At 38.8% G+C, this 16,306-nt stretch overlaps 1 protein-coding gene and 1 non-coding gene across 2 annotated transcripts in view; both read right to left on the minus strand.

The window, feature by feature from the left end:
- Positions 1–16,306, minus strand: part of LOC133532830 (uncharacterized) — a 97,521-nt gene that overhangs the window by 79,099 nt on the left and 2,116 nt on the right. Inside the window, 9 exon segments of the mRNA XM_061871682.1 lie at positions 683–819; positions 1,302–1,428; positions 2,074–2,150; positions 3,987–4,063; positions 5,871–5,894; positions 6,840–6,947; positions 13,450–13,523; positions 13,793–13,931; positions 15,289–15,420. Coding sequence (XP_061727666.1) covers positions 683–819; positions 1,302–1,428; positions 2,074–2,150; positions 3,987–4,063; positions 5,871–5,894; positions 6,840–6,947; positions 13,450–13,523; positions 13,793–13,931; positions 15,289–15,420 — 895 coding nt within the window.
- Positions 2,764–2,836, minus strand: Trnad-auc (transfer RNA aspartic acid (anticodon AUC)). Its single transcript has one exon. It is a non-coding gene; the product is annotated as a tRNA-Asp (tRNA).

The following is a 16,306-nucleotide window of genomic DNA, read 5'->3' on the forward strand; positions in this document are numbered from 1 at the left end:
GTTTAAGATATGTGTGTAGATAAACATTATAAATGAACCTATTATGATAGTCTTAAAAACACCGCCAACATAAAACCGCATCCACGGCGGTTTCCCATTTATCTCTTTTCCAGGCCGCACAATGGTTTTCCGAAAAATCCAAATTCCAAGTATATGATGATTCATTCTTCAAATGAATTATCATTAAATGTATCAAAACCATGTTTATTAGACTCAAACCAAAAGTTGTTGTGTCAACAAATAAGAGGCAAGTTTTGCTAATCAATTTAATGCCAAATGATCATTCGATCTATTGCGTTTCGACCAATAGTTTCTCGGGTAATTGTGAGAGTTACTAAATGATTATTCTACGTAAAGTAAATATGCGTATCAATGTTCTGCGTATTGACTACTCGTGCAAACGACTATTATGCGTAATGACATTCTGCCAATCGTTACTCGGCCAAAGAACCCGTCTGCGAAACGAAAATCGGCGTATTTATTTTCGGAGAAGCAATAGGGCATCGGAAAAAAAAACCTATCAAATAAGATAATTCTCAGCTCTGATGGTTTTTGGCCCAGTTATGCCCAAGGCCCTGTACTGTGGCTACAAAATTTTGTTTCACAATTGACCTCTATTTCAAATTCTCGTTGCAAAAGTGGATACTTATGTTAAGGCGCTGACTGTACTATAGATATATACCTCTCGCGAGCGCCGTGAGCAGGGGGCGGAGCACCCTGGCCAGCGCCTCCGCGTTGTTGGCGAGGCACAGGCACAGGCGGCAGTGGCAGCCGAAGCGGGCGCGGTACACCCAATCCTCGCGGACCATCTCCACACTCCTGTCAAAACAATTACTTGTTAATAAACTGCCAGTTAATATTTCTACTGAAAAAAACCTAGCCGCCTAGCCTTTCAAGGATTGCAACATACTTGAGAATTTCGGTATACATGATGATCAATCCAAACGGTCAGTATGGAGAAGTCAGAAACTATGAGAGATAGCCACATCGGAGACAGAAAAGTGGAGCCAAAGAATTCTCATGTGGCACCCTACAGATGGGTCAACATCGCAATTAACACGATGGGAAGATGAAAACATACATACAGTGGGACCACTCCGGACAAGGGTGGCATGAGAGGAGATACTGGAAGGAGTTGGAAGAGGCCTTTACCGACAGGCACACTGAATTAAGAGACTTCACATAACTATTCAACACTAACTTACAACCAAAAAACAAGAAACATGTTCAGAATAAAGGGCTATATAAATAAATTAATGTTTTTTATATCTATTTTGAATGTATAATAGTTATGTACGTACATGTTGGCCCCTATGAGCGTGTACATGAGCGCGCTGATCTCGCACCAGGCGTGGTACACGCCGAGCAGCCACTCCTCCACGGCGGTGAACTGCTCCGGCTCCTGAGAACATGCCAGCCGCTCCGCTTCTGCAGAAAACAAACGAATAAACATGTCATTCTTTAGACGGAGACCTTTTATATCTCCAGATTAAATGTAGTGACTTTTCATCTCTGTTATATTGCAGTAATTATTTATTATAAGATTATTATAATGTAATGTTTACCCAGGTCAAGGAGAATTAAGAAGACCAAGAGTACTCACTCCATAAAACGGTTTTGTTACCAAAAATACTATTATTTTCGTAGTCTACATCTAGCGTCAAGTATCGAAACTCTCAGTACTGCTACTCGACCATAGATGTCGCGGCAAACAAAAAGTCTAATGCTCAAAGAGTTACAGCTAATATTATAACCAGAGTAAGCGTAGGGTAAAAAAATGAGTTTCGGGTTACAATATTAGCGGAAAATCGTATTTTTCATGTCATTATAATTATTATGATGTTACTATTAATGTTGTATTGACTTGTAAAAGAGCCCCTGACGCCCTACTCTACGTTTCTCACTAGTTGAGATGTTGGCATGTATGCCACATTTTGATGCGAGAGAGAAAGCGTTCAAAAGGTTAAGGATACAGAACAACACAAATTGTTTAGGTATTTATGAGTTCCAAATGTCCAACCTGCCTTGATCTACCCGACTGTGGAACTAGGTTGCTTTGTCGATAAAACTTACCACAGACATAATGCAGCAAAGCAGCCTCTTCCTCGGGCGTTACTGGAGGCTCCTCATAGTCATACTCCTCGGATAACCTGTAATTAACTATTTTTAAAACCATCTCGACTTTATATATTTTATTTTAGTATACACCGTGTTTTTATTGAATCGCGTTAACTCCGGGGTTTCGGTAAGTACGTTTAAGGAAACTAAATGGCATAGTTAATTTAAATTTATTTTTTTATACAAAAAAAATTTTTTTTTACTCTTTTTATTTTTATAAAAAGTAACTAAATGTTGCATATTGCGTTGTTGTAACACGGGCACTACATTTAATTTAAGCAAACAATTGAAAACTGTGATATATCAATGTCATTTCTAACATCGATCGTCCGTGATAGTACGTACGTTTAGTAGCAAATGTATGAACTCGCACTAAACACTAATCAATAAGTAAACAGGCCCTAAGGCAAGTGTACACGCTCGTAAGGGCCTTATAATATAAAAATTTATGATTGATTATCTCCGAAATGGAGTTAGTTAGAATATCGGTATCTTTGAGAAAGTTACTTAATTTAAGCTCAGGAATGCACCCTCGAAATTAACGCAAATCAAAAAAAAAACACGGTGTATATAAGGAAGATCAAAAGTGCTACATATAATCATATCCAGAAATTAATAAGCCAAATTTAAAAGTGGAAAAATTACTGTCTTGGGTGAGACTTGAACTCACGACCTCTGGATTGATACTCCAGCGCTCTGCCATCTGAGCCACCAAGACCTCATCCATAGGCAGCAAATTTTCCACCATATGGGTCTAGGGGACCCTAGCGACATCTACCGTAAGAACGTTACACTTCTCACCCAAGACAGTAAATTTTTCCACTTTTTAATTTATTCTAAGCTTAATAGCATCGTTCGCAAATGTTTCTGCTTGTTAAAAATTAATTAATAGGCCAATTACAATGTATGTGCCAGATTTTGAATCATTTGCTCATTATTAACTGGTCACTCAACATTGTGTACTATATGCCTAAATTAACATATTAACAGTAACTATACGTTACTGTCTGCAACATAAATATGCGACGCACGTAATTGTATAAATAGCATGTAAGCAATATTAGCCTATAAATAAGTTATGTTTAGTTTTACCCGCTCTTATATACTACAAGAATACATCATATCTCCGGCAATGTATGAGTTTACTTAATCTCCTACCCACACATTTTTAAGACGGAACCCTCCCACGCTTATTGAAAACCGAAAACTGAAGAAAGAAAATATTAAAAAGAACCAAAATTCAAATTAAGAAGAGTGAGAAGAAAGAAGAGCGTTGTCCAGGGTTATCCCGGCTCGCAACTCAAGAGGTGTCCAGGGTATTGTACAGGTACAGGGTACAGGGTAGAATTTGATAATGAAAAACAAATTCAAACAAACCCGGGTACGTCCTTAAACTACGTCCTCAAGAGAGGTGTGGGCATTGTGAATTTCATCTCGCTTTGTCAACACATCGGCGGATGTCATTCCAGATCTAGAGCAGAGCCTCCACAAGTACCTTACAGAAAACCGCAGCCAAATAACACTTGACCCTACTCATAGTGTTGTTTCTTCCGGTGAGTAAGATTGCCAGAGCTCAACGAGGGTGCGGAGTGTTAGGGTCGACAACGCGCATGTAACAGCTCTGGCTGCTAAGCCAACGTGCCAATTATTAACGTAGTCATCTCTCTCTATCACTCTTCCATATTAGTGCGACAGTGACATTAGCGTTTCGTTCGCTACGGAGCGTTAACGATTGTAACGTTGGCTACGCGCCCTGAGTTGCAGACGTCCATAGACTACGGAGACTGCTTACCGTATCGGACCGTATGCATGTTAGTCACCGACGTAGTATAAAAAATATAAGTTAATTAATAAAATAAACAACTTACGAGTCAGTCTGCTCGATGGGCGCCTCGTCCTCTAGAGGCGCGTCGTTCGGCACAACGTCGTCGTTCGAAGTCAGGAGCTGTCGAAAAGTTCACTTATAAGAGTTCAGAGAGACTTCAGTTTTAAGTGTTTTCGGCCGAATTTCACCATCCCATACAAACGGAGTTTCGTTCTCATTCTCATTTTAAAACTAAGTGCTGAATTGTAATGAAACTTTGCACATACAATGACATGAGATATATCTAGTCCTGTAATTAGTTTATATAGCTCCAGTCTATAAAACAAACGAAATAGAGCAATAACATGTGTTGTATAAAAAAACTTAAGTTTGCGACTGATGTGTATCCTAAACGGCGGAAGCTCTCTCGAGTACCTCCAATTCCCAAATCAAGTGTAAAGAACTACCGGCCCATAGCCATACTTTCTTCATTAGCTAAGCTGTTTGAATCTACTGAAGGCATTGATTTCTCCCCAGCTAAACCCATTCCTTTGTGACGCCCAGCACGGCTTTAGGTCGAAACGATCATTGGACACCAACCTGTTGACGGCTGCCAACATCATTTCAGTACACTTAGATGGAGGAACACAGGTTGATGTCCTCTATTTTGACTTCAGGAAAGCTTTTGATCAAGTTGATAATGATGTTTTACTTGGAAAGTTGTGTGCCATTGGTTTTTCACCGCGATTGTTAAATTTTTTTGCCAGATACATGCGCGGCAGGCAACAATTCGTAAAGCATGATTGTTTTGTTACATCCACTTACTCTACACAATACGGAGTTAGTCAAGGATCTATTCTTGGCCCTCTGCTATTTGGCATCGTGGTCAATGATCTCGAGCGAGATAGTACTGAAAGAGAATACTACGGGCCTTTTGTACGCAGACGACCTAAAAGTCATGCTTGGTGTTAAACAAATGGCGGTTTGTGAAGCGATGCAAAGAGACATCAATGAGGTTTTGCAATTGAGTGTTTCGAATAAATTGCATTTCAACGTTTCTAAATGTTGCGTTATGTCCTATACTCGCTCGCCAAAACCTTTAATTGCACAGTATGTCCTAGGGTCAGAAGTCATAGCTCACGTAACAACTGTCAAAAGACCTGGGTGTTACCTTCGACGCCTCTCTTACTTTTCATGACCACATAAAAGGATTAGCTACCAATTGTTATAAGCGACTTGGTTTCGTCATCAGGAATGCGCGCGAATTTAACGATCCCAGAGCCATCAAACTTCTCTACACGGCTCTTGTGAGGAGTAAGCTCGAGGCGGCAAGTATTGTTTGGAACCCAGCTGAAAGCACATACGCCCTTCTCGTAGGAAAAATGCAAAAAAACATTTCTTAGGTTCTTATATAACAAGTTGTATATCTGAAGCTACATACACTAATTACAGGACGTAATTGGTGACCGAAGAGCTGGCGGCTTCCTCGCACAACGTATCAGTATTGCGATACAACGAGGAAATGCCGCCAGCATCCTTGGTACAATGCCTCAAGGGCCTATTTTAGATATAAGCTAGTTATAGTAATCATCTGCATTACAGGATATAATTAAGGTATATTTAGACTTTATCCTATTGTAAGTACAAAGTTGCAGTATTAGGAGATTCAATGTGGTCTTAAACCATTTTAAACTGAAACAGAATAGCACTTTTCTTTTTGTTTAGCTTAATTTATAATAATAAAAATAAATTCAACCATATTTCCTACAACTACTACTACTATTTATTTCAAATTTACAAGCCATTTTTTGTTGTATGATCCATTGAACTATGAGGAACCAAAAACGGTTTCGACCAAAAATAGGTTTAATTTACAAAAAACATTAACTGTCTCTTTAAGTTTTATAATGACTATTAATAATATGGGTATATACGTAATATAACTTACATGCAATGGTGCCAGCCTGACAGCCTGAAAAAAACACATATTTTAGTGAATCATACAAGATAATTCTACTGTCTTTAGGTCAGTAAATTCCAATCGATATAACTCACGTATATATAGTAGTCGTAAAAATTATCCCAATAAAAAAAGTTTTATTGTTACTGGTGATCTATTACTCACCTAAACTCTAACGCAAAAAAAATACAAATTTAAATAGACATGACTAGTTACAAATTTGCGAAGTGACAATTTGATTAAACATCTTTTTGGAATATAAGTTTTGCCATTAAAAACGTTTGCTAAATAAGTTTTTGTCTTAATAAAATTTTACAAAATGGCAAATTATAATTTTACCTTAATTAATTGCGAAGTACAATATTGCCAAAGATTCATTTGGGAAATGAAACTATTGCGCTATGTTTATTGGGAACTTTGGCGAAAAGTATTTGGGCCAAATGAAGGTACACCTTTTTTACCATTCTATTCTTTATAGATTTTATATGACGTTAAGGGAATGGAAGGAACGAAATCATCTTCCTCGCGTTGTCCCGGCATTTTACCACGGCTCATGGGAGCCTGGGATCCGCTTGGCAACTAATACCAAGAATTGGCGGAGGCACTAGTTTTTACGAACTTGAACCTGCGACCTCCGGTTTGAAAGTCGCACGCTCTTAACGCTAGGCCACCAGCGCTTGGAAGCATGGAAGTGGAAGGAACAAAATATGTATGCAAAATGTTGGGACAATTTTTTAGGGTTCCGTAGCCAAATGGCAAAAAACGGAACCCTTATAGATTCGTCATGTCCGTCTGTCTGTCCGATTATGTCACAGCCACTTTTTTCTGTTAGGATCGAAAGAATTGATTCTGAGTAGAAAAAAAATAAAAACAATAAAAAACGACAGAGAAACTGTGTACAATTAGTAACAAAATTACCCATTAGTTGTTTGGATTAAATTGGAAATACCATCATACCTGCAGGATATCCTCGTGGCGGATGAGCAGCGCCCGCTCGGGCTCCGGGGCCGGCTCGGCGCTCAGCAGCGGCAGCAGGAACTGCCCCATGGCCGGGGGCTCCGGTTCCTGTCACATCATGAGAATGTCAAAATTTCCAATCCTGAATACTCTACATCTTAATCGTGTAGAGTTTGTGAAGTTAGGACTTGTGGAGTTAGAAGGTTGGCTCTGCATGAGATCTTATAACTTTTTGACAGTGCCAGCCTCTCGAAAACACGAAAACACTTTCATGAAAATGTTGAAATGAAATCGAAATGAAATCGTTTATTCACAATGAACATATGGTAACATAAGATCTTAAATTACAAGCATTGTGTCCCATGATATATTCAGTCCATGTAGACATGTGAACAGTTGTCAGTGATAACTTGACTAGATCACTCGGTCAATTAAAATGAATTATATTTATATGATTAAATATAACTTAACATCAACTAATAAGAAATAATTTAATGAGGAGTCAATAGCATGAAAATATTAAAATTACAAAAAAAAAAAATAATAAATATGATAGGATGAAATAATTATAAAAGATTTTCAGATATCAATTAACATTTAAAACGTATACAATAAAAATTCGTTTATACTGTAAAAACAATTGTCAATTAGTATTTTATACAATGTCTTTTTGAATTCATTAAGGTGGTTCGATTTTCATACAAAAAACAATCGCTATTTATTAATTAATTACACAATATTATTACATAAATAGTTCCGCATCTATCTACTTTCGAATATTCATTTGCGCTAAATTAATAGAAAAACTTTGTTTCATACAGAAATCATGCAATAATCAACGTTATATTTTTATAAATTTTACTCATGTGTGTGTGACAAAATGTCGTGTACAAATACATTGCGGCGTTGCCACTCCATGCTTCGGACGGCCATCGGCGCGACGTTGCGATGTTTGGCGCGTTTTTAGCTGACTCTGTCGACACTGACACTCAGTGTGACCAGGCGTACAATAATTGTCGTACATGTACGATAATTTGGGTTATTTGGGCCCCAGTATGACGTAATGTTCCAAAGAGCATTATCGTACACTAAAGTACTATAATTTCAGCCCTTGGATGATGCCACCTTAAAAGTCTAGTAATTTGAAGCAAAATATGACACTTTCTCTCAGAAATAGGCTAAAATTAGTATCTTTTGGGTGTTCGGCTCCTTGGTGTAAGTTAAAATGGTCACAATTTCCTGTATACCGTTTGAGTCTATCCCAAAAATACACAAACATAAACAGATTTTTTGCGCAATTTAGACGAAAATTGTCTTTTTTTTATTAGGTATTAATTGGAAATTTAAGCTTATTTTGCTAGACATTTTTAGGGGCTGCCTTTTTGATTGGCGTACGATATTTTTTTCAACGGTACAATAATTCTGACACTCAAGTACGATAATTCTCTTCCGCTCGCCTGGCAACTCTGCTGAAACTTGACAGGACCTGGGGGCCTACCGCGAAAACCTAAATTCGCAAATTGCGGGGATCTTTCTCTTTTACTCTTACTAAGACGTAATTAGAGTGACAGAGAAAAATGCCCGAAATTGACGAATTTCGATTTTCCCGGTAGCCGCCCTGGTGCTTGAGGTACTTGATAGAAAACAACGCTGCCGCATGTTCTGAATTGTGATTTTATGTGTTTTTGGATTGAAAATGATAGCAACGTCTAAATCAAGTTACAAAAATCATCGATATTCTGGTCCGCGAAAAACCAGGAAAAGTGTAACTGTAATTGGAGTCTACAAAAATGACCAATTCATAGAAAATCTTCTTCCTCGCGTTGTCCCGGCATTTTGCCACGGCTCATGGGAGCCTGGGGTCCGCTTGACAACTAATCCCAAGATTTGGCGTAGGCACTAGTTTTTACGAAAGCGACTGCCATCTGACCTTCCAACCCAGAGGGTAAACTAGGCCTTGTTAGGATTAGTCCGGTTTCCTCACGATGTTTTCCTTCACCGAAAAGCGACCAATTCATAGAAAATATGACCTAGAAACTAGTTCACTTTTATAAAACTCAATTTTGCCCGAGATTGTACTTAGGCGAATACCTAAGGGAGCTAAGTGTATTGATCTTGAATAATTAATAGTTGGCTAATACATATATGACTCCAACATGATATGGACATTTACATCATAACTATTATACCAAGTTGGTTACTAATTTCTGTTACTCGATTTCTTTCTTTCTTCCTAGCGTTGTCCCAGCATATTGCCACGGCTCAATGGAGCTTGGGGTCCGCTTTGACAACTAATCCCAAGATTTGGCGTAGGCACTAGTTTTTACGAAAGCCACTGCCATCTGACCTTCCAACCCAGAGGGTAAAACTAAGCCTTGTTGGGATTAGTCCAGTTTCCTCACGATGTTTTCCTTCACCGAAAAGCGACTGGTAAATATCAAATGATATCTGTTCTGAAGTTCTGATACTCGATTTGCAACCTCTTTATTTCCGTTAAAACAAATGCTACCGAAAATATAAAAAATGACATAATGTGGTGGATTTGTGAGCTATATATAATTATATACCACACATAACGCTTATCTCGTCGTATCTATAATGAATTGGGGCCTAAAATAGAATCGTATTCCAATTTTTTGAAACGCTTGTACTACTTTCTATATTAACTAAAAGTTGCCTTAAAATTCAGCTTTTATACTAAAAACGGCTTTAAATGTGTTAAATTACCAAAATATATTTTGACAGATGCTTTCGCGCCCAAAACGCTCTTTGAAAATTGTGTGACGTCACAGTTTATGGTTTGACACATAACTACATACACACGTAGAAGATACGAACTGTCAACTGATATTTGTCATTTGTTGTTAATCGCCTGTCAACAGTGTCAATCCGAGAGTTGTGACGTCATCAGAATCTTCAATGACGTTTCGAGTTTGGTCACGTGACGGGTGCCAAAAGATATTTTAAATTCAATATTTACAAAAATATGGTCATTACAGGTCCCCTAAAAGTAGTTTAACATGTTCTTATAATCCAAAAGAATTTATTGGGATACAATTATGCCCTAAGATTTGTAGATGGAAACAACCCTATTGCGTTGCACAAATGTGGGCACCCGCCAAACATGATTTTGGGTGTGTCATACTCAGGGCTAACACAGATTCATTTCTGTGAAAAAGGTGTGAAAACCGGAAACTGGAAACCGTTCTCGAACCAATAGTGAAGCCCTTAAGCCACACCCTATTTCAAAACCAGCCATGGATCTTTGAACAGGACTCAGCTCCTGCACATAAGGCAAAAACAACTCAAGCCTGGTTTCGAAGGAACAAAATTGACTTTATTGCCCACGAAGACTGGCCGTCCTCCAGCCCGGACCTTAACCCCCTGGATTATGCCATATAGCAGGTTATTGAGGAGAAAGCCTGTGCTAAACCCCACACAAATCTTAACTCCCTCAAGCGGGCCATAGTTAAGACAGTGACGGAATTATACATGACAATCGTGCGTGCCGCTATTGATGACTGGCCTCGTCGTTTGAGGGCCTGTGTCAAAGCCAGAGGAGGCGATTTTGAATGATATTGTCATATGTAATTCCTGATTTTGTGTACTTCATTTTAATATATACTTTATTAAACTTTCGTTGGTATATTTTATGTAGAGAAAGATTATTGCAGTAACAGAATTTAATAACCAACTAGGTAGAAAACAATGCAATACATAAACACATAAATTGGATATGATGTGATCCGTTGAATGAAATTGACAATAAATAAAATAAATCAATAATTTTCTATCTCTAGGCATTGTGTGAAACTTCTAGTTGTGTCAAAATATCGGGAAATCAATAATATAAACAAACATGGTAAATATCTCATTTCTTTTTATAATGGTTATAAATAGAAGGCCATGCAATTTTGTAATTCACTGTAATTTAATTAAATGTATCGTAAAAAAATGTTTTAATTCTACTGTAAAATAGTACCTACTTTTTTAAAGGCTGGGCAGTAAGGGATTGCTTTAATTTTAGAACAAAACAACGTTTTTTTTTTGAAAAAATACCGGAAAATCTGACTTACAAATTTGGACTTTCTTCATCAACAACACAATCTTCTCCACCCTAGCATTAAAAAAAGATCTCCTAAAATATCCATACCATTACGTCACATTTTAGTGTGAAAGAAATTTCAATGTAAAACTAAAATTACAATACAAATTTTCGGGTTTTTTTAGCACGAGGATTGATTATGCTAGTGATTCTGAGTTGGAAGAACCCAAAAATATCATGATGTGTGAGAGTCAGATTTTTAATATTTTTATGGAAAACGCTCATATTTCTCATAAAATAATTTATTAATAATAGGTACTTGATAATACTGATAACAAAAAAAATTTAATGAGTCTCGAACCCACATCCTCTTGCATGTATTTCCACGTACATACCGCAACGCTATTGAAGCCTACTCACGCTGTGCCAAATTGTCAACTACAAGGATCCCAGTAAGACTGTTTGAATGTGTGAGTGATACTTAGAAATAGAGTCAAGAAACATTCTGTCGACATTAAGGGGTAGTTTTTGTATAATGAAGTGTTCAATGTTTGTTGTAATAGTTCAATATTTATTTAAAGAGTGCGCTAAACATAATTTACAGTATAGAAATACCAAGACTACTCCACAAAAAAATTAAAACTCAAAATTTGCAATTGTGGCGCCATCTAGAGAGGTTTAAGCTTTGGGTAACCTAGTCGAACCACCTTAATAGGCAATATCTTTATTTCAGCTGGTATTTTATTGAATATATTAATACACATACAATACGCGCTTTTTTTCCTAAGTACTAACTTGCTGGCTGATGTTTCCAAGACGAGATCATCGTCTTAAACATTTTCATGAAAGTGTTCTCGTGTTTTCGAGCTTTTTGTAGGATGTTTATTATGACAATATACTATACTGTATATGGTTTGACGACCGGTCTGGCCTAGTGGGTAAGTGACCCTGCCTATGAAGCTGATGGTCCCGGGTTCGAATCCCAGTAAGGACATTTATGCACAACATGGTACCCAAGGGATGGGAAAAGGAATGATGGTGGACAAAAATCAGATGGGAAGACCAGTTCAGGCAGGTAGCTGGAGCCTTGTGGAGAAGACAGGCTTTAGACAGAGACGTGAAGGAATATGGGAGAGGCCTATGCCAAGGGCAACCAGACAAAACGTCTGCGGAGAAACGCTAGCTGTAAGTAGTAAAGTAAGTAAAACATCAGAGGAGCCTTTTCCAAAGCATAACTTTTTCTTTTTTTTTATACTACGTCGGTGGCAAACAAGCATACGGCCTGCCTGATGGTAAGCAGTCTCCGTAGCCTATGTACACCTGCAACTCCAGAGGAGTTACATGCGCGTTGCCGACCCCAACCCCACCCCCCTCGTTGAGCTCTGGCAACCTTACTCACCGGCAGGAACACAACACTATGAGTAGGGTCAAGTGTTATTTGGCTGCGGTTTTCTGTAAGGTGGAGGTACTTCCCCATTTGGGCTCTGCTCTAGATCTGGAATGACATCTGCTGTGCTGTGCCCTACCACACAAGGCGAGATGACATTCACATTGCCCATACCTCTCTTTTGGACGTAGTTTAAGGACATACCCGGGTCCAAAGTTTACATTAAGTTTGTAAGGGACACCCATTCAAACTTCCATCCCCTAATTTAAAGGGTGGGAGGTGATTTACCAGAAATCCTAAAATATTTATTTTATCATTTATAATAAGCTGTCCCTATATCAATTTTCATACCCATCAAAATTTGTGAGTCTCATACAATTTCCAAACCCTAGTTTAAGGGGTTGGTTAGGAAGGGGGCCAAAAGTTCCATGTTTTAGGAAGTTTTTGTTATTTGTGTACTAATACTAGCTTGCATATCAAATTTCAGCTTTCTGGGACTTCAGTGACGAAATCGGGGTTTTTTAGATATCAATAAAATCTAAAATATAAGAGCAATATTTTAAGTCCACTATAGAGATCATATCCCGAGATTTTTATTTATCTGGTATACCAAACCCAAGTTATGCGATTCAAAAAAACGACGAAGCGCTTCGAGAATAGGTAGGTTCGCTTCGCTTGGCCCACCTTGGCCGCTACCATGCCCCCAGATTTACTGGACACATGTTTCCATAGATATATTATTATATTATATAGCCCTTTGTTCTGAACATGATTGTTCTTTTTGATAGTCTTGAATTATCATATGAAGTCTCTTAGTTCAGTGTGCCTGTCGGCAAAGGCCTCCTCCAACTCCTTCCAGTATCTTCTCTCTCTTGCCACCCTTGTCCAGAGTGGTCCCACTGTACGAATAATTTCGTCTTCCCATCTTGTTACTTGAGGGCCTTGCGATCTTGACCCGTCTGTAGGGTGCCACATGAGAACTCTTTGGCTCCACTTTTCTGTCTTACATCTTATAGTGTGACCTGCCCACCTCCATTTTTGCATATCTGTGTGAGTGAGGATATCTGCTACTTTTGTTCTAGCTCTTATGTCAGAGCTGCGGTTTCTATCCTGTAGTTTGTTTCCATAGATAGATAAGTATATTTCAAGCTGAAGACTGCCAATACAAACAAACATACCGCCTGTTCTTCCTGGTAGCCGTTGCACGCCGCCTCCTCGGCGACGCGCTTCGACGACGAACAGTCAGATGAACCTGCGAGAGAACATTAAGTTACTTAAACACAACATTAAACGACATTCAAGAAAAAATAAGGCTACATTCGTTAAATTGAAAAAAAAAAACTTAATATCTCCAATCATCATTTGTCATATCTCTCTTTAGCTCATGTCTACCCTTCGGGTGTAGGCCTCCTCCATTTTACGCCACTCGTCACGGTCGGCCCACTGCCCCTCCGGGTCGTCCGACTCGGCGCCGACGTCCGAAACGACCCCAACACGGTGCGTGCACTGTACGGTACTCACAAGCATCCTCGAGCTCGGTCCACTGCCCCTCCGAGTCGTCCGATTCGGCGCCGACGTCCGACGCGTCCGACACGACCTCGACACGACGCACGCGCAGCGAGGCGGCTCGCCGCGCAGCCGCGCTGCGACGACGGGATATCTGTGGACACATTAACTTGTGAACTATACTTGCCGCAAAACTAAGTGGCGAGTCAGGTCATGATGTCATCTCTTTCACTCTTGGTCTTAGCAAGGGTAAAGGAGATGGCATTATGATCTCAGTCGCCAGTTAGCTAATCCCTACCAACCTATGTAAGTACCTAAGGTACCTAATGATTCTCCGAAAATTAATTCGCAGATTACCGATTTGCAGACAACGATTCGCCTCGTTTCGCAGGTTTCATTTTGTAGGTGACAGGTTTTGGGGATCTCGGATCGGCTCTAACGATTTCGATGAAATTTGCTATATGGGGATTTACGGGGGTCGAAAAATCGATCTAGCTAGGTCCGTATCTCTGGGAAAGCACGCATTTTTTATTTTTATACATTTTCCGGTCGTCCAGATATTAAAAACCTATATTGCATAGGTTCGATGGCCCACATTGTTAACTGTCCATCGGTGGACCTTATTACAAAAGGCATAAGGTCCACCGGTGGACAGTTAAGAGTGTTGCTGTTTGTATAATACCTATGCTTATGTTCATATTTGAGTAAAAAAAATATTCAAACCAAAACTATGCTTAACGCATATACTTAATGTTTTATTTCATCCTTTCTAAAGTCAGTTTTTTTGGCAGTAAAGACTCTATTTCGAAAATAACGATGTATAAAATTTGAAACGTTAATCGACTAAACATTCCTTAAACGAAAAGATTACTCTGCCAAATGAAAATCGTCCAATAATAGTTCTGCTAATTTACACAGAAGCGAACTGAACTGCATGTGAATCAAGAGTCTGGGTAACGTTAGTCGACCGAAAGTTACATCTACAAATGAATCACTCTGCGAAATGATATTCGGCGAATCGTTGTTTGCGAATCGATAATCTGCGAATTTCGGAGAATCATTAGGTACCCATTTATATATTATATAATATATCGTTGTCTAAGTACCCTCAACACAAGCCTTATTGAGCTTACTGTGGGACTTAGTAAATTTGTGTCATATAATATTTATTTACTTATTATTATTTGTCTAGTACCCACAACAGCAGCCTAAATTGAGCTTACTGTTACTGGACTAGGTCAATCTGTGTAAAATTACCCTATAATATTATATGATAGTTGTAATCATCATAAGTAACTATCTGTTAAACTTTCACGATTTTTACACATTATTAACTAACCAAAGACCCGTAAGTCCCGTTTGTGTTAGTTAACTCTATGTTGTAGTGTTTTCCATCCTGGGCATTTTTTCCCTTCTCTATCGCAGAACCAGCGGCTTAGGATTTCTCTCGGTGGCCCTCCACTGGGCAGCTTGCTCAAAGTTTTCGCAACTCGCAGATCTGTGGAGCTTACCTCCTTGCCCTTGGCGATGGGACGCCGCTTGGTCCTCTGCGGGCGCGCCGGGCGTCGCGCGCTGCCCGACCACGAGGAGGACGAGGACGTCCCGCTGCCGGACACGCGGTGGCTGTGGGTATGGCTCCCCATCTGTAACACAGATTAATGTTTGAATCAGTCTATACAATATTTTTTCCTAATTTACGATTACTTAATGCCAAGTCAAGGAAGTCTTATAGATAACCAGCTGATGCCTGCGCCTTTGTCTCCATGGAATAATGACAATGATTGATATTAACTACCCCATGTCTCTGCATGAGCCTCAAAGTATCTCCATACCAAATTTAATCTTTTTTTTATACTATGTCGGTCGCAAACAAGCATACGGCCCGCCAGATGGTAAGCAGTCTCCGTAGCCTACGTACGCCTGCAAGACCAGACGAGTTACATGTGCGTTGCCGACCCTAATCTGCTGTGCTGTGCCCTACCACACAAAGCAAGATGACATTCACAATGCCCATACCTCTCTTTTGGACGTAGTTTAAGGACATACCTGGGTCCAATATTCAATGTTATATAGGTGCAATCTAAATCAGTTCAGCAGTTTAAGCGTGAAGAAGTAACAGAAAGACAAAGTTACTTTCAGATTTATAATAATAGTAGGGATTTTTTTAGGTTGGATGCTTTTCCCTAAATCATGTGTTTTTTAACTCTTCAAGCCAATAAGGTGATGCTGGCTTTTAGAGTTCACAAATGTTCTCGTGCATGTTGTTTAATTTTATTGAATTTAATTAAATGTTGTGACCTAAATCAGAGACTTGACCTCCTAGGGCCAAGCCATTCCAAATATGGGATTTGACAAAACTATTAATTAATGTCCAAGGCATGCATTAATATTACAAAATTCTTATAAGAATATTTGTTCTTTTATATAAAAGTTCAACCAAATATCAAATTATAGAAATACTTAGATTGTTTATTTATAAAAGAATTCAAGTCTTGTAACCCTTTACATTTCTAAGATTTTTTTTTTAAA

The sequence above is a fragment of the Cydia pomonella genome, chromosome 27 (assembly GCF_033807575.1).
Source record: "Cydia pomonella isolate Wapato2018A chromosome 27, ilCydPomo1, whole genome shotgun sequence".
Lineage (NCBI taxonomy): Eukaryota > Metazoa > Arthropoda > Insecta > Lepidoptera > Tortricidae > Cydia > Cydia pomonella.